Genomic DNA, 25379 nt, shown 5'->3' with positions numbered 1-25379 from the left:
CCCTAAAGAGGGCCCTGTCAGTGGGTGATGGATGTTCAAGTAAGATTTCTATATGACCTGCTCCTTGGTTTTTATTCCTCCGGGAGCATTTCTAGTTCAGTGACTAAAAAACAAATCAATCAGCGAGTAGAAATACAGTGGAATCCTAAATTTAGGCCTACTAAACAGAAATACTCCTAACGTTATTGTGAAATCTGGTTTCAAGGAAAACACCATTTACCCCAAAGCTCAGTGAGTAACAAATAACTTACATGACTGAGAGGATGACCATGGTCAGCCACCCCAAGTTTAGACTCTGTCCATATTTAGAAGGCAAAAAGTCGTCATACTATTTTTATCATTGCCACTCAATTTTGAGGAGAAGAGAATTTCTATCAATTTTTAAGATTGCTTGAGGCTGGAGGTCCAGCTCAAGCTATCGGGTTGCTGATAAGGATTAACACAGAGCCAGGTATAAGGTAGCATGGGGGGAGGGATGGCCAACCCAGAAAGGTACCCTCAGGAGCCACTACATCCTATGCTTAGGATGACCCTCGCAGATGACCTCTGATGGCCAGGTCTTTGCTTACAACCAGAGCACACTGGTGTTGGGTTGCAAAATACTCACTGAAAATGTCCCTCCAAATCCTCCCGACAGCTGACTCCTGTTAATCCCTCTACATCCTCGGCACCACCTCATCCAACGTCAAATTAAACCCACCCTAGATGAGCAGATGCAAACGAGTGTCTATAGGATGGGTAAACAACAAGGTCCTACTGTACAGCACAGGGAACTATACTCAATACCCTGTGATAAACCGTCATGGAAAAGAATATGAAAAAGATATATATGTGTAACTGAGTCACTTTGCTGTGCAGCAGAAATTAATACAACATTGTAACCCAACTAGACTTCAATAAAATTTAAAAAGAAATTAAGCCCACTCCAACTTGAAGGTTACAGAGTAGCTCACATCAAGATGTTTAATTTAGGGGCTTCCCTGGCGGCGCAGTGGTTGAGAGTCTGCCTGCCAATGCAGGGGACACGGGTTCGTGTCCCGGTCCGGGAAGATCCCACATGCCGCGGAGCGGCTGGGCCCGTGAGCCATGGCCGCTGAGCCTGCGTGTCCAGAGCCCGTGCTCCGCAATGGGAGAGGCCACAGCAGTGAGAGGCCCGAGTACCGCAAAAAAAAAAAAAAAAAAAAAGATGTTTAATTTAGCCAAGCCCCAAACTACTCTAAACTTGAACCGGGAACAAACTCATCCATCAGAGTTTTTCTACCTAAACTGGCTTAAGTTAAGGCTTCACGCCCAAATCAGAACGTGCTCATAGAAACCCAAACACGGTTGGTTCCAGGTGCTTCTTTTGCGTAACCTCCACACCACGTCGGCCTGTACAAAGCGGTTTTGTTCAGCGACATATTATCCTCCAATAAAAGGACGACAAAGCTCTACGTGTCGGGGCCGCTTACCTTTCAAGGCAGAGATGAATAAAAGTGCTACCTGCGAACTCTTCATCCGGTAACTCCCGCGGCCGAACCGACGCTCACAGGCAAGGTGGAAAGAGCAGGGGCCTTCAACCTAGGAACTCAGGTCTAGTGTGAGGCTTGTCGGGCGTTAATCAACTTAATGGGGCAAGAGTCGTGCGCCTGCTCCTTCCTGACGCCAGGTGTGTCTGGTCTCCATCACGCCAGTGAAGCTCGGGCGGGGGGCGGGGCATCCAACCAGCAGTCTCAGCATCACCTGCAAGCAGTTCAAAATCAAGCCCCACCGCAGACGTACAGCCTCAGAAACTCTAGGGATGAAGCCCAGCAGTCTACCCTGGGAAACACCCTCCATCGGTCCTAATGTCTGCCGACGCCAGAGCACTATTGCATTACGTCATGATACTCCCTTAAATGAAGCTCTAACGACAACTGAAGGAGAAACCCCCCTCATTCTGAAATCAAAGAAAGGTTGAAGAAGATTGTGTTTGGGTGCACGTGGCAAAGACTCTCTACTGGTAAGTGAGGAAGTAGATGTATTTGATGCAGCGCCATGAGTCATTCTGGCAATAAAATGGGCTTTTTTCCCTTGTCAAGATATCTCATTAAAAAATAAGAAAAATAGTAGGCATCTGTTTTCCAAGAAAAATGACTAAAGCCAGAGTTATTTTCTATTTTAATGATTTTGCTAGGTTATCAGGAATGTTGCTTGTACATTTCATGACCTTACCTACTTAAATAATGTTTAGGGTTCTATATTTCCTCAGAAAGAGCATAAAAATATGTTTCACTTAGTAATATTATTCTCATCAACACACTCTGTTAAATCTGTGACACTTTACGCATTACATCTACTGCCCGACTCAAGTTTTATGTTAAAATTGTTTGAATTTCACCTTTTGTTTCCAGTTCTCTTTGCCGAGAACAGATTTCCTTTGCTGCTTATAGAGAAGAGTGCTGACACAGTAGCCTTTAAAATTCCCAAGTTTGCTCATTTATGAGCATTTCTTAGCCAGTGGGTCACACTTTCAGGTGAACTATTCTATATTGTTTTTTTTTTTTAGCGTTGATTCAGAATCTGACATCCAGTAACAGAAGGTAATACAAGCCATCACATTAAAACAAGACTTTATTACATTTGTTTGTAATTTAGTTTGCTTATGGTTTCTAATCTCACATACACACAAAAAATATATTATTGACATCAAAGAAGTTACAGCAGATTTTAACCCAACAGACGTTTGTCCACTTCAAATACTACAAACAAACATCCTTTACTAGGGAAAAAATATTTTTTGGAAGTTTACTAGAATTAATTTAGAGCGTATGAGTTACTAAAAAGGTGTGAGTTCCATCACAGTGTTGGAAACTAACAACAAAAATTCAATTAAGTACAACCTGACATTTATACACTATAGAAACAAAATTGCATTATAAAATCAATAAGTTAATGAACTAAAAGACACACTTCACCTAAGATAAAAATATTTAATTTATAAATCACTGTAGAATACAACAAAAGAAACAAAATGATGCCATTGAAATTGATTTTTGAAGGATTTTGAGACTCAACTTATATTTTAATATTTTGTTCATATATAGCCAAGAGTAAGAGGGAAAGCCAACCTAGGGTCAGTCCAAAGTTCTGCAGGAGAAACATCAACCACGGTCGCTGTGTTTGAACATGAGTCATTTCAGGAAGCTAAAAAAAGAATAAAAAACCAGAATAAGATCCAGATATATTCACTGCTGGGAAAAGTTTGGTGGGAAAACATGAGAGACTCTGTTATTCAGAACTTAATAACCTTTCAAATTCCCCAAACAGTTACAAAATGTTTAATACCTACTCTTACCAAAATTCTAAAACATTAGATAAATTAAGCCATTTGATTTGGTTAGAAGGATCTTAGTGATACCAGAAATCTTAAAATGACAGACCTATCAACGGAAAGCAAACCCAACTTATTTTTATTTTTGGAAAATGCTTCAATGTGCAATAGATAATAAATGAAAGGTATCATTTTTGATCGTTCTGTTGGGTTTATGAAGTTGCTAAATTCACTGGCTATTACGAAGCACATACTTGTTTCTTTTCAAAATGATGACCGAGGTCTTCCTGACCTTTGGAACAATAAAGGCATCATCTCCTAAGGCTATATTTTATTCTCGGAGAGAGAAATGGCAACCGCTTTATGTTTGTGAAATGCCGTACGCCATTTAGAGGGAAACGTTCACTCAAGCATCTGTGTGAAATGCCTCACTGTGTTTGTCTCACATTCTTTCGAATCCCTCACCCTGAGAAGGTCAGAGCGAGTATATCTCTCTCATGACAGTCATTTCTATTGGCGCACAGGCTCAGGTCAACATGGGTTGGAGACTGAACTCCGCCTTGGCACTGCTGACGTTTGGGGCTAGAGGATTCTCTGTTGTGGGAGTTCTCCTGTGTACTGAAGGATGTTTAGCAGCATCCCTGATTTCTATCCACTAGACGTCAGTTGTACGTCTGCCCCTAGTCATGACAACCAAGAATGTCTCCAGACATTGTCAAATGTCCCGTGGGGGCTAAAAACCGCCTCTGATTGAGAACTCCTGGGTTCTTTTACCTAGCAAGAGAAAGGTCAAACGTAAAAAGTATGCAAGGGCTTTAGATGTATGGCAGTGGAGAACAGGCTGACGTAGTTTTTCATGCCTGTATGGGAGCATCCGGTATATATATACCTTTTCAGATTCTTTTCCCTTATAGGTTATTACAAAATATTGAGTAGGGTTCCCTGTGCTATGCAGTAGGCCCTGTTGATTATCTATTTTATATATAGTCGTGTGTACATGTTAATCCCGAACTCCTAATTTATCCCTCCCACCACCTCCCTTTCCCGGTTGGTAACCGTAAGTTTGTTTTCTGTATCTGTGAGTCTCTTTCTGTTTCGTAAATAAGCTCCTTTGTATCATTTTTTTAGATCCCACATATAAGTCGTATCATATGGTATTTGTCTTTCTTTGTCTGGCTTACTTCACTTCGTATGGTAATCTCTAGGTCCATCCATATTGCTGCAAATGGTATCCCTTGCTTTTTTTTTTTTAATCAAAATAATTGGCTCTGTGATAATGTGCCATCCATTCAGGGGTACCTTCTAGCAGCTCACCTTTCCCTCGAGGCCTTTCAGGATGCCCTGGCAGAAGGTCTTATGTGACATTTGCTTTCATTTACATCCATTTTATCATGCCCTTTCTTATATCTTTCCCCCTCTCCTGTTTACTCCTCATAACCCTGTAAGAGGTAAAATTATTAACTCCTTTCAGTTATGAGGAAACACTGGCTCAAGGAGGATGATGACTTATCCAAAGGCACACAGACATGATGTCAGAACCAAGACAAGGAGCCAGGTCATCTCATTATTGTAGAGGATATACAAACACCTACAAAGACCAGCTTTCTATCTGAAATTCACCTCTGTCTATTATGGCCAATACATTTCTAACTAATTAGAAAAAAATAGAAAATGCAAACACTAAAAATGTCCCATTAGGCATAAACTAGCCATTGCATGTGATAAAAATACATAGTAGAATATACAGATATCACACTGCCTTCGTCATAAAAGACATCACATTACGGATTCTGTTTTTAAGGCAGACGATATGCACTGGAAAAAAAGCTATAACAGACTAACTTTGTACACCTATAGAAACAGACAAACAATGAAAATCAACATTTCAAAACCCTTTAAGGAGATTCTCACCCTGATATGGAAGCTTTGATCTCAATTTGGGTGGCCTGTCTGAACTTCCCATGTCCACGTGGTTTGGTAAGAAAACCCAGCTAAGCTTGCTTTTGAGACAATACTTGGCCCTCTTTTGGATGACTGTGGATGATATGTGAACCGTAATATCTCTTGGGTACATACCAAAATACCAGAGAGTTCTGCAGAAAGTCTTTCCAAAAGATACAAACATAAAATGCCAAGGCTCAGACCACATCTGATCACAGTATTTCACTTGCTCCAAATCTACCCACATTTAAAAAAAAAATTATTTATATTTTATTTATTTATTTTTGGCTGCGTTGGGTCTTCATTGCTGCATGTGGGCTTTCTCTAGTTGCGGCGAGCGGGGGCTCCTCTTCATTGTGTGCGAGCTTCTCGTTGCGGTGGCTTCTCTTGTTGAGGAGCACAGGCTCTAGGCACTCAGGCTCAGTAGTTGTGGCTCGCGGGCTCTAGAGCGCAGGCTCAGTAGTTGTGGCACACAGGCTTCATTGCTCCACAACATGTGGGATCTTCCTGGACCAGTGCCTGAACCCGTGTCCCCTGCATTGGCAGGTGGATTCTTAACCACTGCGCCACCAGGGAAGTCCTACTCACATTTTTAAAATAATTTCAGTCAGCAAATTTTGAAGGAAAATAAAGGTCCATTTGAATTAATTTTCAAGAGCATTTATTGTTCTTTTCCTCTTTTTAAAATGCCCAGCAAGAGGTTAAATGCCACCATTTTCCCTGGCTTTCGAGTGAGAAAAGACCCCTTTTCCTCCAGGGCAATTAAATTCTGTTATTGAACAGTTTTACAGATGTTGATTTATAACCTAAGACCAGAGGGGTGAAATGATGGATAGAGTGTGTTAACACTGAAGTAAAATGTAGAGAAAAAAGATGAGAAATGTTAGTAAAACAGCCGTGCCCAGAGATAGCACTAGGAGAAATGTTCTTTCGATTTCTTCCAGATATTCGGAAACCTTGAAGTACAAAGTCCTTCCTTTTTAACCTCCATGCTTGGCAAGTTCCTCAAGTCAGATCAGTGAATGTCAAGATATGATAGTCAAGGTGTTGTAATTTTCTGGAAAATAATCTTGAACTCAGATGCAACTCTTTAACATACCACTAAGTTCTTTTTTTAAATTTTCAATCAGGCACAGGAAAGAAATTCCCTGAGATGCGCAAAGCCCACATATTGACGGTGATTTTTCTACAGATAATTGTCCTTGCAAGTTCTATTAACTAATTCAGAGGTAGTTATGATGGTCAACTGCTGACTAGGATTTCTGAACATTTTAGAAAGTGATAGTAAATAAGTGTTTTACACTTGAGTCCATCCCGATAATTGTATCCTTAGTCAAACTGAAGCTTTAAAATGAATGTTCACAGAGAAGCTAGAACACATCAGGAAGGAAAGTGGATAAATACTAATATCATGTACCATGTAGTAATTAGATACTAGGGAGGACTTGTCACAAAAAAAGGGTGGTCTTTAAAATATCCTCTGAAACTAAGATTCTGTCTCTCCTTCTTGTACATCTAAGGTTCGCACTCCCAGGCCATACAAAGACATCTCTGTCCATTTCCACTGGTATTCTGAAAACGCTTCCTTGTTGGTGTCATTAAACATCAATTACTGGATTTTGCAACATTTACCTTCATTACGGTTCACAAATGTACATGCTAAAAAAGAAATCTCAGTGTCCCATATTTCTATTGATGTAATACACTAAAAATTTCAAAGGCCTTTCATTATTAACAATGTACAATTCAAATATAGAAGTTCAACATTCATTTGTGGAAGACACTTGGCGATATCCCTTATGAAGGTAAAATTGCAATGCAAATATTCTTCCCCTCTCAGGAATCCATAGCTTTTGGCGTCACCAACTTTCAAGAGAAATGATATGTTTCTCCATTCATGAAGCACAACTAACAACTGGTTTGTGCCACCTTCTTTTCAGAGGGACCTTAAGACCCATCGTGCACACTGAGTCGGGTATGTATTTGCCTTTGGTAAGAAGAACCATGCTTATTCCTAAGAAACATGATGAGGAAAAAAACCTCAGAAGCCTTTTTGTAGGGTGTCCTAATAATGTTTAAACTCTTTAGGGGCACACATGCAATGGGTTGGTCTGTCACATTTGTAAATGGCTTAATTTTGTCCTTGCAGAAGGGTCACTTCTAAGAACAAAATGGAAACTTGTTAATGGAAGTCACCATTTGGTTGGCAAATCTGCAATGATCTGTTTGCATGTGCAACTGTACACTTAATAGTTGTGTCACCTACAAATTGGCACTTGCCAGCTACCTCTAAGGATTAAATTATGAGCCGATGCGGCTGCTGACCTTCTACACCTCCTGAAAGGAGTTCAGGGTGGAGATCAGAAATGAGGTGCTCTGTGCTCTGGAGAAAACTGGCACAACAGGTCCTCAGATAATTAGATATTTTCAGGAGATGATTTTATGAGCCCAAATCTTGCATCTCCTCATATCTAGAAAAAACACTAAAATCCTTCATGCTGACATCTGCTCCTCATGACTAGCTAATCATGAGATTAGCAGAAACCTTCTGCAAAAAATATGTGCTTGATTGCATGGACTCCCCCTTCACTAAAACCACATATATACTGACCTTCCCCCCCACCTCTCTGAAGCAGTTTCTCAGAGCTATCTGAAATGCTGTCTCCCGGGCTATAGTCCTCATTTTGCCCCAATAAAACTTAACTCACAGCTCTCACGTTGTGCTTTTTTTTTCCCGTCGACAGTTGAATATCGAAGACTTCTGGATTCTGGTATGGCATGTAAGGAGATTACAAGTCACCAATTCATCCTAACAAGCGAAAAACTGAACAACCTCAAAGGTTAACCAGCCTTCTTAGATATGTCAGAGAAGTGAGGTCACAGGGTAAACTGCTGGCCTACATATTGAAAGACAAGAAGACACAGAGAGAGAATCACAATTTACTGTAGCAGAAACCACAAGCAGGAACTTTTGTAGGAACCAGCGCCAGGGTAGGGAAACTGGAGCTGTAAGTGATGGATCGTTAGAGGCTGAGTGTAGACAAGCCTAAGCGTTAAAAGCTTCAGGGGGAACCAGTCTTAAGGAGGCCTTCCACCCACACACTTTTGTGAATTTTACTGAGAGGAGCTCTACCAGGTTCTCACAGTGAATATTGGAGAAAAATGCCGTCAAGCTTCCAGACTTCAGAGCAAGGAAAGTTATCAGGGAAAAAGATGGGCATTAGATAAGGAAAAAAGAGTCAATGCTCCAAGAAGACGTAACAATCCTTAATGTGTATGCACCTAACAACAGCATGTCAAAATACATGAGGCAAAAACTGATAAAACTGGAAGAAGAACTAGATGGATCCATTATAGCTGGAGACTTTAGCGCGCCTCTTTCAGAAACGGACAGATCCAGGAGGCAAAATATCAGTAAGATCCAAGTGGAACTAAAGAGCTGGACCGTCAATCAGCTGGATAAAATTGACATCTACAGACCACTCCATCCAATCACAGCAGAACACACATTCTTCTCAAGCTCACGTGGAACATTCACTAAGACAGACCACATTCTGAGCCATGACGCTTAATAAACTCAGAAGAATAGGAATCATACAATGTCTGATCTCAGATCGCAATGGAATTAAACTAGAAATTTATGACAGAAAAATAGCTGGAACATCCCCAAATACTGAAGATTAAACAACACAGTTCTAAATAACATGAGTCAAGAAGAAATCTCAGGAGAAATTAATATTTTGACCTAGATGAAAATGAAAATCAACTTATCAAAATTAGTGGGATTCAGTGAACATAGTGAATAGAGGGAAATTTATGATTCAATGTATATGTTAGAAAAAAAGAAAGATCTAAAATCAATAATCTAAGCTTCCAGTTTAGGAAACTAGAAGAAGAATAGCAAATTAAATCCAAAGAAAGAAGAAGAAAAGAAATAATAAAAATTACAGCAGAAATCAATGAAATTGAAAACAGGAAATCAATAGAGAAAAATCGACAAAACCAGAAGTTGATTCCATGAAAAGAGCAATAAAACAGATTAGCCTCTTCCAGGCTAACTAAGAAATAAAGACAGAAGACACAAATTACCAATACCAGAAATGAAAGAGGGGACATCACTAATAAATCCATGGACAATAAAAGGAAAATAAAGGAATATTATGAATAACTCTATGCCCACAAATTTGATAACCTAGATGAAATATACAAATTCCTGGAAAGACACAATCTGCTAAAACTAACACAAAAAGAAATAGACCATCTGAACAGGCCTATTTCTATTAAAGAAATAGAATCAATAATTAACAACCTTCCAAAGCACTAGACCCAGATGTATTCACTGGTGAATTCTATCAAATATTTAATGAAGAAATTGTGTCAGTTCTCTACAGTCTCTTCCCAAAGAAAGAAGCAAAGGAAATACTTTCTAATTCATTCTAAGAGGCCAGAGTTGTCTTAACACCAAAACCAGACAGAGATATTACAAGAAAAGAAAAATAGAGAGCAATATTTCTCATGAACAGAGTTGTAAAAATCCTCAACAAAATATTAGCAACTCAAATCCAACAACGTGTAAGAAGAATTATATACCGCAAAAAGGTGGGATTCACCCCAGGCATATACAAGCCTGGTTTAACATTCAAAAACCAATTAATGTAATCTACATTCCAATATCAACAGGCTAAAGAAAAATCACATGATCCTATCTATAGATGCGTATAAAGCATTGACAAAATTCAACACCCATTTATGATAAAAACTCCCAGTAAACTAGGAATAGAGGGAAATTTCCTCAAATTCACTATGAACATCTATAAAAAGCTTACAGCTAACTTCTCACTCAATGGTGAGAAACTCAAAGCTTTCCCATAAGAACAGACACAAAGCAAGGATGTCCCCTCCCACCACTGCTTTTCAACATCGTATTGGAAGTCCTAGCAAATGCAGTAAGAGAAGAAAAGGAAATAAAAGGTAAAGAGATTGGGAAAGTGAAAATAAGACTGTGTTTATTTGTACTTGACATGATCATCTATGTAGAAAATCCAAAAGAACCAACAGCAAAGCTCCTGGAACTATTAAATGCTTATATCAAGGTTACAGAATACAAGGTTAATATACAAAAGTCAATTGCTTTTCTATTTACCAGGAATGAACAAGTGGAGTTTGAATTAAAAATATATTACCATTTATATATTTATATTAGTACCCAAAATGAAATACTCAGGTATAAATCTAACCAAATATGTGCAAGATCTATATGAGGAAAACTCTAAAGCTCAAACAGAAGATGTCAAGGAAAAACTGAATGGAGAGAGATTGCATGTTTATGAATAGGAAGACTCAATATTGTCAAGATGTCAGATCTTCACAACTTGATCTACAGATTCAATGCAATCCAAATCAAAATTAAAATCCCAGCAAGTTATTTTGTGGATATTGACAAACTGATTCTAAAGTTTATATGGAGAGGCAGAAGACACAGAATAGCCTACACAATATTGAAGGAGAAGAATAAAGTTGGAGAAGAACGTCAAAACTTACCATAAAGCTACAGTAATTAAGACAGTGTGGTATTGGCAAAAGAATAGACAAACAGATCAACGGAACAGAGAAGAGAGCTCAGAAATAGACCCACATAAATATAGTCAACTGATCTTTGACAGAAGAGCAAAAGTAATAAAATGGAACAAAGTCTTTTAAACAAATGGTGTTGGAACTATTGGATGTGCACATGCAAAAATAATGAATCTATACACAGAACTTTCATAAAAATTAAGTCAAGATGAATCACAGATTTAAATGAAAAACAAAATTATAAAACTACTGGAAGATAATATAGGTGAAACCTAGATGACCTTGGGTTTGGTAATGCCTTTTTAGATACAACATCAAAAACATGATCCACAAACGAACTCACTGACAAGCTGAAGTTCATTTAAATTAAAAACTTCTTCTCTTGATAACATCAAGAGAATGAAAAGATAAGCCAGAGACTGGGAGAAAATATTTGCAAAAGACACATCTAATAAAAGACTGTTTAAAATATACAAAGAACGCTTAAAATTCAACAATAAGAAAACAAACAACCCAATATTTAAAATGGGCAAAAGAGCTGAAAAGACACCTCCCCCAAGGAGGTAGAAGGTATATCGATGGCAAATAATCATATGAAAAGATGTTAAACATCATATGACTTCAGGGAATTCCAGATTAAAATGGCAATGAGATACTGCTGCACACCTATTCGAATGGCCTAGATCCAAAAAACGGACAGCACCAAATACTGGCAAAGATCTGAGGCAACAGGAACTCTCATTCATTGCTGGTGGGAATGCAAAATGGTACAGCCACTTTGGAAGACATGTGGCATATTTTTTGCAGAACTAAACATTCTCTTATCGGTAAGATCCAGAAATCACATTCCTCAGTATTTACCCAAATATTTTGGAAACTTATGTTAATAGAAGAACTTGCACATGGATGTTTACAGCAGTTTTATTCATAATTTCCAAAACTTGGAAGTAACCAAGGCATCCTTCAGTAGGTAGATGGATAGGTAAATGGTGGTACATCCAGACAACTGAATATTATTCAAAGCTTAAAAAAAAAAAAAAGCTATCAAGACATGGGGAAAATGTAAATGTATATTACTAAGTGAAATAACAGGCAAAACTATGGAAACAGTAAAAAGATTAGTGGTTGCCAGGAGTTAATGGAAAGGGAGGGATGAACAGGAGGATCACAGAGGATTTTTAGGGCAGGGAAAATATTCTGTCCGATACTACAGTGGTGGAATACATGTCATTTGTCAGAACCCATAGAATGTACACCACCAAGCACGAATCCTCATGTAAATATTGACTTTGGATGCTAATGATGTATCAGTGTAGTTTCATCAATTGTCACAAACATATCATTACAGTGGTGTGGGATGTTCATAGTGGCGGAAGGTGTGTATGTGGGAGTCAGATGGGAATTTTCTGTAGTTTCTAGTCAATACTGCCATGAACCTAAAACTGCTCTAAACAATAAAGTTTATTAATTAAAAAAAATCCATTTCCTAGTTACACTAACCACATTTCAAGCACTCAGCATAGTCACATGTGGGTGTGGCCACCATCTTAGACCATGCAGACAAAAAAAATTTTTTTTTTATTATCTAAGCCCAGTGTAAATTAAAGAAACACTCAGCATGGCCTATAGGCTTACTGGGAGAAACATTATAATGGTTATGGATCATCTGGTATCGATTATGGATCTAATGATATTTCTTCTGTTCCACCTATACCTTCCTATTTTCTAAGAGTAAAACTAGAAAAAAATGAGAAGGAAAAACTAAAGAATATTTTGAGTTACTGGATTGTTTGGTGGCTACGGCCAAACTACAGAGTGCCATTTCAAAGTCTTTTATTTATACTCAGAACAGGAAGATATTTTTCCAAGTATTTTCCATAGTCTCATAACACTAATACACTTAGATTTGTTTTAATCATCACTGCTATGAAGATCCACTGGGAGAGCTCTATGTTGTCTAGCACATGAGAAAAATTAACTTTTGAATATTCACCCACTCACATATTTATAACAATGTTAATTTTTCAGTTTTTCTCTTGACTTTTGAAGGGTCATTTGATGATTGTTCATTGCTAACATGTTGCTAAAAAATGATTACAAAAAGACATGTAGGAGTTCTGTTAAACAGAGAGGTAGATAGATTACCGTTTTAAATGACACCCCAAAAGTTTATCCAGTGTTTGCGAAACCTAATAACTCAGTCTGTATAATCTTTTGTCTATGCACTGTCTCCAAGAAAATTTTCTGAAGATGTCATCCATGAGATCACAACTTGCTGAAAAAACTAGTAAAGCAGAAAGACTATTTTGCCTTTATGAATCCAAGAGATAGATGCACTGCTCTTGTCTGTCTGTCTTCTCCCTTGTGTTGGCTGAGCAACTTACTTGTGTGAGTAAGTATTCCACCACAGACACAATCACATTACCTTTTTGTTTTTCTTTCAGATTGTGGCTCTTCATAGCAGTGATCATCTCATACATTCAATAAACTTTAGATGAATTGTAAACAACCTATGTTACTCCGGATGAGCAAACAAGATTGTATCTGGCATTCACTGTCACAAACTTCACAAAAACAGGGAAGTTGCTCTAGTGAATGAAAAAAAATCAGATGAGGATCAAATTTGTCATTCAGTCCTCAGCAACAATTTAGGAAAATATCATCCTTTCTAACTCTGAAAAGCAGTAGAGATTTCTTTTATTTACTTATTGTCATCAACATAGGTTTATCTATTCATGCAACTTAAAATTGAGGAAGAAGAGAAAACAGTGGATAGAATTGCAGCAGATTTCTGTTTCAGTGAGCTTAAAAAACAAAAGAAGAGAAATGAGCTTATGTGATTAATGATGGAACCCTTTTGACTTGTAAATGTCTTTAACTTACACAATTTTATTCACCATAGAATTACATTAAAAAATTACTGTTTATGAAACATGTCTTTCCATAAGCAAAAATTTGTTACCCAGTACTAATATATACTTTTTTACTCTCGAGCTTTTAAAATACAATTGAGGGCTTCCCTGGTGGCGCAGAGGCTAAGAGTCCGCCTGCCGATGCAGGGGACACGGGTTCGTGACCCGGTCCGGGAAGATCCCACATGCCACAGAGCGGCTAGGCCCGTGAGCCATGGCCACTGAGCCTGCGCGTCTGGAGCCTGTGCTCCGCAACGGGAGAGGCCACCACAGTGAGAGGCCCGCGTACCGAAAAAATAAAAAAATAAATAAAATACAATTGAAAAATTCAGCAAAGTTGTAACATCAAAACCAACACACAAAAATCCATTGTGCTTCTATATCCAAACAATGAACAATCTGAAGAGGAGGGATATTAAGGAAACAATTCCATTTGCAACAGTATTGAAAAGAATAAAATACTTAGAAATAAACTTAACCAAGAAGGCACAGATAAAGGGAATGACATCTCATGTTCATGGACTGGAAGACTTAATATTGTTAAGGTATCACTACTAGGTAAAGTAATCTACAGATTTAATGCAATTCCTATGAAAATACTAATGACTTTTTTTTTTTTTTTTTTTGCAGAAACAGAAAAATCCATCCTAAAATTCATATAAATCTCTAGGGACACCAAATAGTAAAAACAATCTTGAAAAAGAACAAATTTAGAGGTCTTGCACTGCCTGATTTCAAAATTTACTACATACCTACAATAATCAAAAGAGTGTTGTCTTGGCATGAAGACAGACATACAGGTGAATAAACTACAACAGAGAGCCCAGAAATATATTCTTGCATACACAGCCAATTGATTTTCAACAAGAGTGCCAAGACAACTTGATGGGGCAAGAACAGTCCTTTCAACGAATGGGGAAAACTGGATATCCGCACACAAAAGAATGAAGCTGGACTCCTACCTTACACCATATACAAAAATTAACCCAGAATGAATCAAAGACCTAAATGTAAGAACTAAAACTATAAAACTCTTAGAAGAAAACATAGGGGGAAATCTTTGTAACATTGGATTTGGCAGTGATTTCTCGGATATGTCACTAAAAGCTCAGGCAACACAAGAGAAACATAAAAGTTTGACTTCATCAAAATTTAAAACTTTTATGCAACAAAGGACATTACAGAGTGAACAGGCAATCCATGGAATGGAGAAAATATTTGCAAATCATGTATCTGATAAAGGGTTAATATCCAGAACATATAAAGAACTCCTATAACTCACAACCAAAAACCAAACAACCCAATTACAAAATGAGCGAGTGACTTGAATAGACATTCTTCCAAAGAGAAGATATACAAATGGCCAATAAGCACATGAAAAGATGCTTAACATCACGAATCATTAGGGAAATGCAAATGAAAACCCAATGAGATACCACTTCACACCCATCAGGATCACTATTATCAAAATAACAGAAAATAACAAGTGTTGGTGAGGATGTGGAGAAACTGGAACGCTGACTACCACTGGTAGAAATGTAAAATGGTGCAGATACTATGGAAAACAGTACGGCAGTTTCTAAAATAATTAAAAATAGAATTATCATATGATTTAGCAACTCCATTTTTGGATATATACACAAAAGAACTGAAGCAAGGACTCAAACATATTTATACACCCGTGTTCACAGCAGCATTATTCACAACAGTCAAAAGGTGAAAGCAAGTCACGTATCCATTGATAGATAAATGGATAAACAAAATGTGATGTACATACAATGGAATAGTATTCAACATTAAAAAGGAAGGAAGCTCTGACACATGCTAGGACACAGATGAGCCTTGAAGATACTATGTGAGGCGAACTCAGCCAATCACAAAAGGACAAATACTCCATGATTCCACTAATGTGAGGTACCTACAGTAAATGGTCAAATTCATAGAGAAGAAAGCAGAATGGTGGTTACCAGGGGCTGGGCGTAGGGGTGTGTTGTTGTTTAATGAGTATGGAGTTTCAGTATGAAAAGATTTTTTAAGTTCTGGAGATGGATGGCGATGAAGGTTGCACAGCAACGTGAATGTACTTAATGCCATTGAACTGTACACCTAAAATGGTTAGAATGGCAAAGTTTATGTTATGAATATTTTACCACAATGAACACACACACGTTCACTCACTCCAAGGTTTCAAAAACTTTGCTTTGATTAATTCTTTAGCTCTTTAGCTTACTGTAATATTACAATACGTAGCATCTAGAGTACATCTAAGAAAATATACGGTAGGAAGAGGTGTCATTTACTAAGGATTTATTGCATTCACTTTGTACTGAGAAACTTGAAGTTCTGGGTTATGTTTAGATCTCCAAGTCCCAGAGCATAAAATGTCATGTTATGAATGTTTTTGTCCCCTCTCAAAATTCATATGTTGAAACCCTGCCCCTAAATGTGATGGTATTAGGAGGTGGGGCCTTTGGGACGTAATTAGGATTTGATGAGGTCATGAGAACAGAGCCCACATGAATAGAATTAGTGCCCTCGACACAAATTACTATGTTGAGCCAACAATCCTGAAATTGGGAGATTTGTTCCCACTGACACAAGTCCTGTTTCGAATTTAGGTCTTTTAAAATTAGTAGCTATGTTTGTAAAACAACTTAATACAGTAGTTTTAACTTTCCTTACCAAGCAAGAAACCAAGGGCCACAGCTCTCGGTGTGTCTGAGATCACCAAACTGGAGGCTTATAAGGTTCTTTTTAAAAATTCAGCATTAGACATTTTATTTGTTAAATATTCAAACACAAGATATTATAGGTTTCTACCTTCTCAATGGTATCCCAAGGGAATTCATGAAGCCATTTGCAACAGAAGGTAAATGAAAATTTCTCTTTTGAAAACTGAGTTGTAAGCCAAAGACCATATCATTGTCACATATAATTCAGAGAGACAAAGATATTACCTGTTTTTAACTTGTATTTAACTATTCACTTCTCCATTTTTTTCCTTAGGGGAAGCAATTAAGTTAGACAAACTCTTAATTGTATAGCTCAGAAAAGAGAGTCATCAGCCAGCTGTAATATTTTCCTAAGAAATGGATTGCTTTGGAAGATGTGTGTGTGTGTGTGTGCACGCATGCACATATGGTTTGAGAAACTAGTTAGAAGAAATAAAACATGAAGAGCAAAAAATACACACATTTCTGGTGGCCAATTTTTAAAAATTACAGAGCTCAGTGTTCATCAGAGTTGGGCCTATTAATCATTTTCTCAGTAGAAAATATCTAAGTGTAGGGTTTGACTGATTTTTAGAGAAATCTCTTTTTACAGAAAGAGAATGGAAATCTTTCAAAATTGTTGGCAAGAATGATTTTCATACTTCTTGCTTTTGTGAAGAAATAACTGTGAACGTTAAATTATATTCGTTGTGCTGCCTGAAATGGTTTTTAAATGCTTCCCATATTTTCACAGCAAAAGAGTGTTTAAACGATGTCAGTTACACACATTGATTTCAAGTACAGTATTTGTTGAAAGCAAATATTCATATCAAGATTATTTTACGTCTTTTATAACAAAATATCCCTTTTCTATAGATGAATATTGTTTAAAGGTCATTACACCTAGATATTGCCAAACTTCAAAGAAAGGACAGCTTACTAGTTTTTTTGGATAAAGGATTCATTTACCAGAGCCAACTTGGGATTATAGATTATTGATTGAATTGCACTGGATTTATTTAAAGTTCTCTGAGAAAGAAAGACTCAATCAAATGCAATAAATTGGAAGATAAAGAAAGCATGATGGGAACAGGGAATAGGACCAAAATATCCTAAACGTGTAGAAATAGCTTAATATTACAGGCACCTCCTTTTAAAAAGATGAGAAACCTAGCTAGGAGGGTGGCCCTTTTGTCAGTCAATTTATGTTCTTTTTACCCAATTCACAATCTTAAAGCTGTTATATTTACTAGACTAAAATAATTGTAGAGAAGCCAATGAATGCCCTTCATCTGGACTGTTGATAATCCTATTTACTGAGTGGGCTTCATAGAGGGATCTGTTTTTTCTGTGTTGGGGTATATTTTCAAAGCAGAGGATCTAAGTTCAAAAATTCAAACTATTCTTTACCCTGCCTTTCATACAAAGAAAATTATCTGGTAATTGGAAAATGCTCCAGGCAAAAGGGTGGCTGTGATATTACTTGGAGGATATTATTTCCAGAAGAAGGTAGATAAGCAAATTGCTCTAAGTGATTCCTCTTCAATCTTACTGTTTCCTCTGCCATTATTATGTCAGTGAAAAGAGGTTTTAAAAGAGCATCAAAACAAAAAACAAAACCAAACACGAACAAACAAAAAACCAAAATAAAAAACCCAAGTGCAGAGCAGAAGAGGAAGCAACCCAGAGATTTATGTAGTGAGAAAGACTGGTGGAGGGAGAGGGCTGGAAATAAGGTATATCCTCAATTAATTCCCTGTGATGTACACGGAGGGGGCATGAGAGTTTCTTTTGCTTTGTCATGAATTGGTAGGCACTTCCTTCTTCTGTACCTACTTCTCTGAGTTACAGCTCCTCCACTATCAGCTTGGAGGCTATTAACATACTAGATCCTAGGCAGCTGTGCAGTTATCCCCATTCTAGAGACATCTCCAGTCACATCCATCATGATAGCCCCTTGAGATTTCTATGGGCTTGTTGCTATGGAAACAGTTTTGCAGGATTTAAAACCTTAGGAAAAGTGCCTAAAGGTTTGAATCTTGTTTCGGATCCAAAACAAACCTTTCTTTGGCATAACCTGCTTAATGCTCTTCAAAATGAATTAACTTATTCTTTAAATAATAAATCATATCGTTAAAAATAAAGCCTCTCTTATCCAAACTGCTGAAAAAAACAGTACTTCCAGGGCTGGTCTTTTCCTTCTATTTGAGAGATTTTATAAACTTTAGAGATGGTGGCTATGAGAAATCTTCCTGATTTTTTTAGTTCTGGGAATTTTCTTAGAAGGAATTTTCAGTTCTCAGACTTCGAATGAGAAGCTCTTACATAGCTGCCTCTGTTCCCGAGCACATCTAAACCAAGGTTAGTAGCACAGAGACATATTAGTTTTCTATGGCTGCTGTTAACAAATCACTACTAACCTGGGGGTTTAAAACAACACAAATTTGGGCTTCCCTGGTGGCGCAGTGGTTGGGAGTCCGCCTGCCGATGCAGGGGACGCGGGTTCGTGCCCCGGTCCGGGAGGATCCCACATGCCGCGGAGCGGCTGGGCCCGTGAGCCATGGTCGCTGGGCCTGCGCGTCCGGAGCCTGTGCTCCGCAACGGGAGAGGCCACAGCAGTGAGAGGCCCGCGTACCGCAAAAACAAAAAAACCCCCACAAATTTATCTTACAGTTCTGTAGGTCAGAAATTTGACTTGGGTCTCACCAGGCTAAAATCAATGTGTTTGGAACCGAGCAGAACCCTGTGGACTCCCTCCCCGCAAGTAAAAAGGCCCCTTCATGTCCTCTGCCTCCTGTTTGTAGAAAAGCTGACATCTCCCAGGCCTTCCTGGGTCACAAAAGAGCAGGTTCAAGCAGTTATGATTAGGATAATAGGGTCACAGACAGTGTCTGATGCACATTCCTGAGTTGTTTTACAGATACGGTAATTGCCACAAGAGGGAAGTAACTGCATGACGACCAGACTGCAGTCATGACATGAGCTGCTCCATCTTGAGCAGAACTGAATCTAGGGGCACAATTCCAAGCACTGGCCTTAAGAGAATGGGATTAACACTAGTGCTCATAATAATCTGTATCTTTGGAGGCATCAAAATAATCATAACTTTTTCTGCTTGTGTACGTAAACGGGCAACTGAAGCTGTCAGCCAAGAGATGCTTCAAACCCACGTCAATATCCTTCACACGAAGACCTCGAGGCCCTTTCACAATGGAGTAAGCAAGGACTGTATCTGGACAGACCTTCATCCCTAATCCCACAGAAATGGAATGATATCTGAGGGGGGTGGGATTTGTAAACAGCTCTTTGCAGGAAACGGCCCACAGCAGGAAACCCCCTTTCTTGTCCACTCAGCAAAGCTACGCTGTAACTAACTTTTCAATCAGGCACCCCCATGCTCTACTCATCTCCAGCCCTAGCACACCTATCAGATCTTGTGCTCACACAATACCTTGCCTAACTTCTTGGTTCTTTCTGTAGATCAAAGAAGTAGAAATGAAGAATAAGTAATTAACAGGTGACCAGATCTCTTCCCTTGCTTCCCCTTCAGTAATCTCATGAACAAACAGTGTGGACAAACTGTGTGAACAAGACAGCATCCAAAGAAACATCACAAGAAGTCAACAAGCCTGCATGCAGCGGGAGAGGGTGACGACTCTGACCCCCATCTCAACGATTAACTGAGATTACCTCCGTTTTTCCCTTTAAAAACTTTCATGGCCAAGCAGATGGTTTTTGGGGGACACTGAGTCAATCATCTCCCCAGATCACCAGCATTCTGATTAAAAGCAATTTTCCTTTCTACCAACAACTGCCTCTCGGGTATTGATTTTCGAGCAGGGAGCAGCCGGACCTGAATTTGGTAACATATTTTTCCATTTCGGATTCCTTAGGGGAGAATCTGTTTGTCTTTTCCAGCTCCTAGAGGCTGCCTGCATTCCTGGGCTCCTGGCCCCTAACTCCAATTTCAAGTTCAGCAACATCAAATCTCTCTGACCTTTCTGTCATCACATATCTTTGTCTGACCACAGCTGGGGAAGGTTTTCCACTTTTAACAACTGGTGATTAGGTTGGGACCACCCAGATAATCCAGGGTAATCTTCCCATCTCTGGATTCTAAACCTTAATCACACCTGCACAGTTTCTTTTCATATGTGAGATAACATATTCACAAGCTTCCAAGACTGGCACATGTATATCTTTCAGGGGCTATTATATCTATAAAGAACTAATCTCATGAAATCTTTGTAGCAAACATGGGAGTATGAAAAAGATCACAAACCAATAGATTTGTTTTAAATAAGATTTAGGGAAATAAGATAAACAAGATACATGGATATTAACATATGCATCACAGACACTGCTGATCGTATCAGACATTTCTCCTGTTACGTCACTTCAAATACTCTTTCAAAGCCCTACCACTTACTTTCCATATTCTGTGCAAATAGTAAGCAGGAAAGCAGGTGTGACTATATTAACAACAGGCAAAGAAGACTCAGGACAAGGACGTTTACCAGAGATCAAGAGGGATCGTTCACGGTGATAAAAGTATCAATTCAATTAAGAAGACGGAGCAGCCCCATATATGCATGCATCTAATATCAGAGTATCAAATGCATGAAGCAAAATTGATAGAACTAAGAAAGAAACAGGGAAACCCACAAAGTTAGGTCTGTATTCTAACTCCCTCAAGCATTCCCTCAATAATTAACAGAACTAGTGGAGAAAAAAAATCATCACGGAATTTGAAAATATGAATAACACTATCACCCAGCCTGATCTAACTGACATTCACAGAACCCCTCACCCCACAGCAGTCGCACTCACGTACTTTTCAAGTGAACATGGGGCCATTCACCAGGATAGACCCTATTCTGGGCCATACAAAAAGTCTCAGAATATTTCAAAGGGCTAAAATAATACAAGGTATATTCTCTGACTATGCAAGAATTAAAATAACTAAAAGATATTTTTAAAGCTATAAATATTGAGATATTAGGCAACATACTTTCACACAGTCCATGGGTCAAATAAGAAAAAATCATGAGATGTTGTGAATGTTTAGAAACATTTCAAAATGATCAGTACTGGAAACAGAACATATCAAAATACATGAGACTCAGCAAAGCAGTGCTTAGAGGGAAATTTACAGCTTTAAATGCTTATACTAGAAAAGGAGAAAACGTTTAAAATCAATGATACATCGTTCCACCTCATGAAGCCAGAAAATGATCAGAAAATTAAATGCAAAGTGAGTAGAAGGGAGGAAATAATAGAAATAACAGCAGAAACAATAGGCAAAATCATGAAGCAATAGTATATAATCATTGCCAGTTTTTCTGCTTTTAGAATTTGTGCTTCCTGTTCCTGCAAACTTTAGCACCATCAGATCACACAGATCCTTGTTCTTGAGGAGAATACACCAGGGAATGTTTCCACTGAACTTGAAGTTATGTCTACCACCTGGTCACTTGAGCATCTCATGCTAATGGATCAACTAATAGAGAAAAAAGTTATTATGCTGATGGGAACAATCGTCAGTTACCATGAGGAGTAGGGTGATTGCTATACAATGGAGTAAGCAAGGACCGTATCTGGAAACCTGAGAATTCCTTGGAGCCTTTCTTGGTGTTTCCATGCCTGGTGACAACAGTGAACAGGCAACCACAGGAGCTATGGCCTGACAAAGACAAAGAGGATCCCTCAGGGAAGATCTGGGTGTCCTACCAGGAATGAAATCGAGGTCAGCCACAGTGCTGCCTGAAGGTGGGGAGAATCAAGATTGTCTGCTGGAAGGACGGAGATCATGAATATCAAATATTGCCTCAAGACCAGTAGGGTTTAGAGACTGTTTCCACTAACTACCTTGTATTAAGTCTTTGTGGAGACTTTTGCTGTCTACCGCTCTGCAGGGGCTTTGGTATAGATGGAATTCCAAAGTGAAGGACCAGAAGCATATCTGAGTGGTGGATGGGGTCAACTGTTAATGGCCAGCACGTGTGTGCTATTTCCTCTGGCCACCCAGAGCTGCGTTCATTCTTAACGTACTTTAGAAACCATTCGACGGAACTGAGAGGTGATGTGCTTGGATCAGGCGATACCACTCGGGAGAATTTTAGGCTGGCAGACTTGCCTGGTGAAGACTTTCTGCTTTGCTGGCATCATTGCTAACGGCCCCATTTTTGCCCCCAGTTCTTTTCCTTTTAGGAGTTTGAAATCACACACCCAATTTCTTTGAAACAGATAAGCAAAGCAAAAATCTAGCTAATCTTTTCACATTAACCCTGCTCAGAAGATGCCTGGTAAATTTCCAGAATTTGGTAAACGGCCAGTGAATGAAAGTATTCCCCCTTACCCTTTAGTGGCCGTCATTTATTTTCTTTGCTGTTGTACAGAGTCTTGAAACCTTGTTTTCTTCCCTTGAAATGACAAAAAAGTATTTTCTTTGGCATGGCCCCAGAGTACAACAGTTAAACTTGCCACTATGTGAAAGAGCTGTATTTGTTTAGAAGTTACTCAAAAGGCCGTGAGAGCAGGTGACCTGGATTATAGGAAGTAGCCCCAAGAAACTCAGAGGATTTTCTTTCCTGTCTTTTTGCCAGGACACTGATTTTTCTTTGGCCAATAGTAATTTGCAATAAGGTCAGGATTTCTTCTAGTTAGAATGTCATAGGATGTCAGCCATATTGTTTTCTTACAAGCAATTCTTTATCCTTACAAGACTGGGAGAAGAAACATCGAGGGGAAAATGATGTCTAGCTTAGGGCTCAAATGGTTCTCGATAATCTTTCCAGGTCAATTTTAGGAGACAAAGAGGAAGGACTAACTACGGACATACACATCCATCATACTTGAAGAGAGACTACACTGTGTTAAAACACAAAATCAACTTCAAAAGAATACAGCAACTGCCCCCGACGAACTCCTAAAGAAAAAAGGAATTAGAGATGCAAAGCGGTTGTGACCGCCTGGAGGGGTGGGATGGGGGGGTGGGAGGGAGGGAGACCCAAGAGGGAAGAGATATGGGGACATATGTATATGTGTAACGGATTCACTTTGTTATAAAGCAGAAACTAACCCACCATTGTAAAGCAATTATACTCCAAGGAAGACGTTTTAAAAAAAAGAAATGCAGAGCTGAAAATTCGGAGGCTCCAGAGTGAACTTAAGGACGGATCTACAGACATTTTACATAAAAGGTAGCTCACGACATTCAGTGATGAGTGGCCGTGTGCTTTCTAAGTCACACAAGGTGAGAAATCCGGATTTCTCAAAGTGGAAGGATGGCGGGATTCTCTAACACTGATTGCGGGTTGGGGACCGGGGTTCAGAAAAGATGGGTAGAATCAGCTGCACCTTTGACTATATTCACTATCAAGATTAGGGAATTCCCCGAGTATCATAGACGATATGTAAGAACATTTCCAAATATGAAAGTACATTTTGGTGTTTACCTCATATACTTGAATCTCATGAGAATTAAGAAAGACCACCAGGGCTTCCCTGGTGGCGCAGTGGTTGAGAGTCTGCCTGCCGATGCAGGGGACATGGGTTTGTGCCCCGGTCCGGGAAGATCCCACATGCCGCAGAGCGGCTGGGCCCGTGAGCCATGGCCGCTGAGCCTGCGGGTCCAGAGCCTGTGCTCCGCAATGGGAGAGGCCACAACAGTGAGAGGCCCGCGTACCGCAAAAAAAAAAAAAAAAAAAAAAAAAGAAAGACAGACCACCAAAAATTCAGAAGCATTTACAGTGGGTTTTTCTTTTTTTTTTTTTGGCTGTGCCCCAACAGGCATAGGGGATCTTAGTTCCCTGACCAGGGATTGAACCCGTGCCTCCCCACCCAAGCCCCAGCAGAAGGGTGGAGTCCTCACCACTGGACCGCCAGAGAAGTCCCCACAGCGCAGTTTAAGATGGTGGTTTTACTTGAAGAGTCCCCTTCTTGAATTCTGCTTATAGAATGCACTCTTCTGGTTGTATAAGCCCAGGGTCCTGCCTTCCAGATTTTTTCCCTTATGAAACAGTCTCTTTACTTACTTCCAGGACAATCGCAGGTTTCTGCCAAATCACTAGTCAACCCCAATGGCCCTGTTCCACATATGACCTTCAAGATTGTTTATTTTACGTTTCTGCTCCAGGATGCATGTAATCACATGTTTTATTTCTGATCAGATTGGCTTTCTATTGATTTTAAGTCTTAAATCTTTCTTTTGTTGGGACTTCCCTGGCGGTCCAGTGGTTAAGACTTCGCCTTCCAATGCAGGGGGTGAGGGTTCGTTCCCTGGTTGGGGAGCTAAGATTCCACATGCCTTGTGGCCAAAAAAACCAAACCATAAAACAGAAGCAATACTGTAACAAATTCAATAAAGACTTCTTTTAAAAAATGGGTGATTTTAAAAATATATATTTCTTTTGTTAATTTATGCCATTTTAATTTGCCTTATTCCCGCCCATGAGACAGGAAAATCATTATGACTTTTCTCTTAAGACATGTAAGTTGTAAACAATCTAATAGAAGGTGACCTTAAAAAACTGGTTTATCTTGCAGAGAACAGAACTTAAGAGGCAAAAAAAAAAAAAAAAAGTGAAATTTCCCAGGTTCAATTCAGATTCTAGGGGATGAAACGTGATGATTGAGTTAACCATTAATGTCAGCAAGGACCTCTTCAGGAAAAATATATTGCAATTTTAGAGACTCAATACTATAATCATCTTTCTCATTTCACCAGCATGATAGCACTTTGGCAACTTAAAGATAGGGTTGGTTCATTAAGCCAAAGAGCTCTTTAATTTAATGACAAATTCAGTTGAAATATTTTCTAATGTATAAACAAAATGGCTGGCTGTTTAACAGAACTTTTCAGCTGGAAGTATAGGCATCTTTTATAGATGCAAAGCTGGAGCAGAATGAAATGACAATCACTTTTTGACAATTATAAAGGTTTCAATC

The 25379-nt window shown here is 38.9% G+C and overlaps 1 protein-coding gene across 3 annotated transcripts in view; it reads right to left on the bottom strand.

Moving 5' to 3' along the window:
• Nucleotides 1-3036: 3036 nt before the first annotated feature.
• The window catches only part of SLC39A12 (solute carrier family 39 member 12), a gene marked incomplete at both ends in the record, with an annotated part of 67063 nt that continues 44720 nt past the window's right edge, over nt 3037-25379 (bottom strand). For all 3 annotated transcript variants that reach the window (XM_082649610.1, XM_082649611.1, XM_082649612.1), the window contains one exon: nt 3037-3165. In XM_082649610.1, the coding sequence (XP_082505736.1) occupies nt 3037-3165 (129 nt within the window). The remainder of the gene's footprint in view (nt 3166-25379) is intronic.

The sequence above is a fragment of the Grampus griseus genome (assembly GCF_964374135.1).
Source record: "Grampus griseus genome assembly, chromosome: 2".
Taxonomy (NCBI): Eukaryota; Metazoa; Chordata; class Mammalia; order Artiodactyla; family Delphinidae; genus Grampus; species Grampus griseus.
Note: the sequence above shows the minus strand (reverse complement) of the source record. Positions and strands in the feature narration are given on the sequence as shown.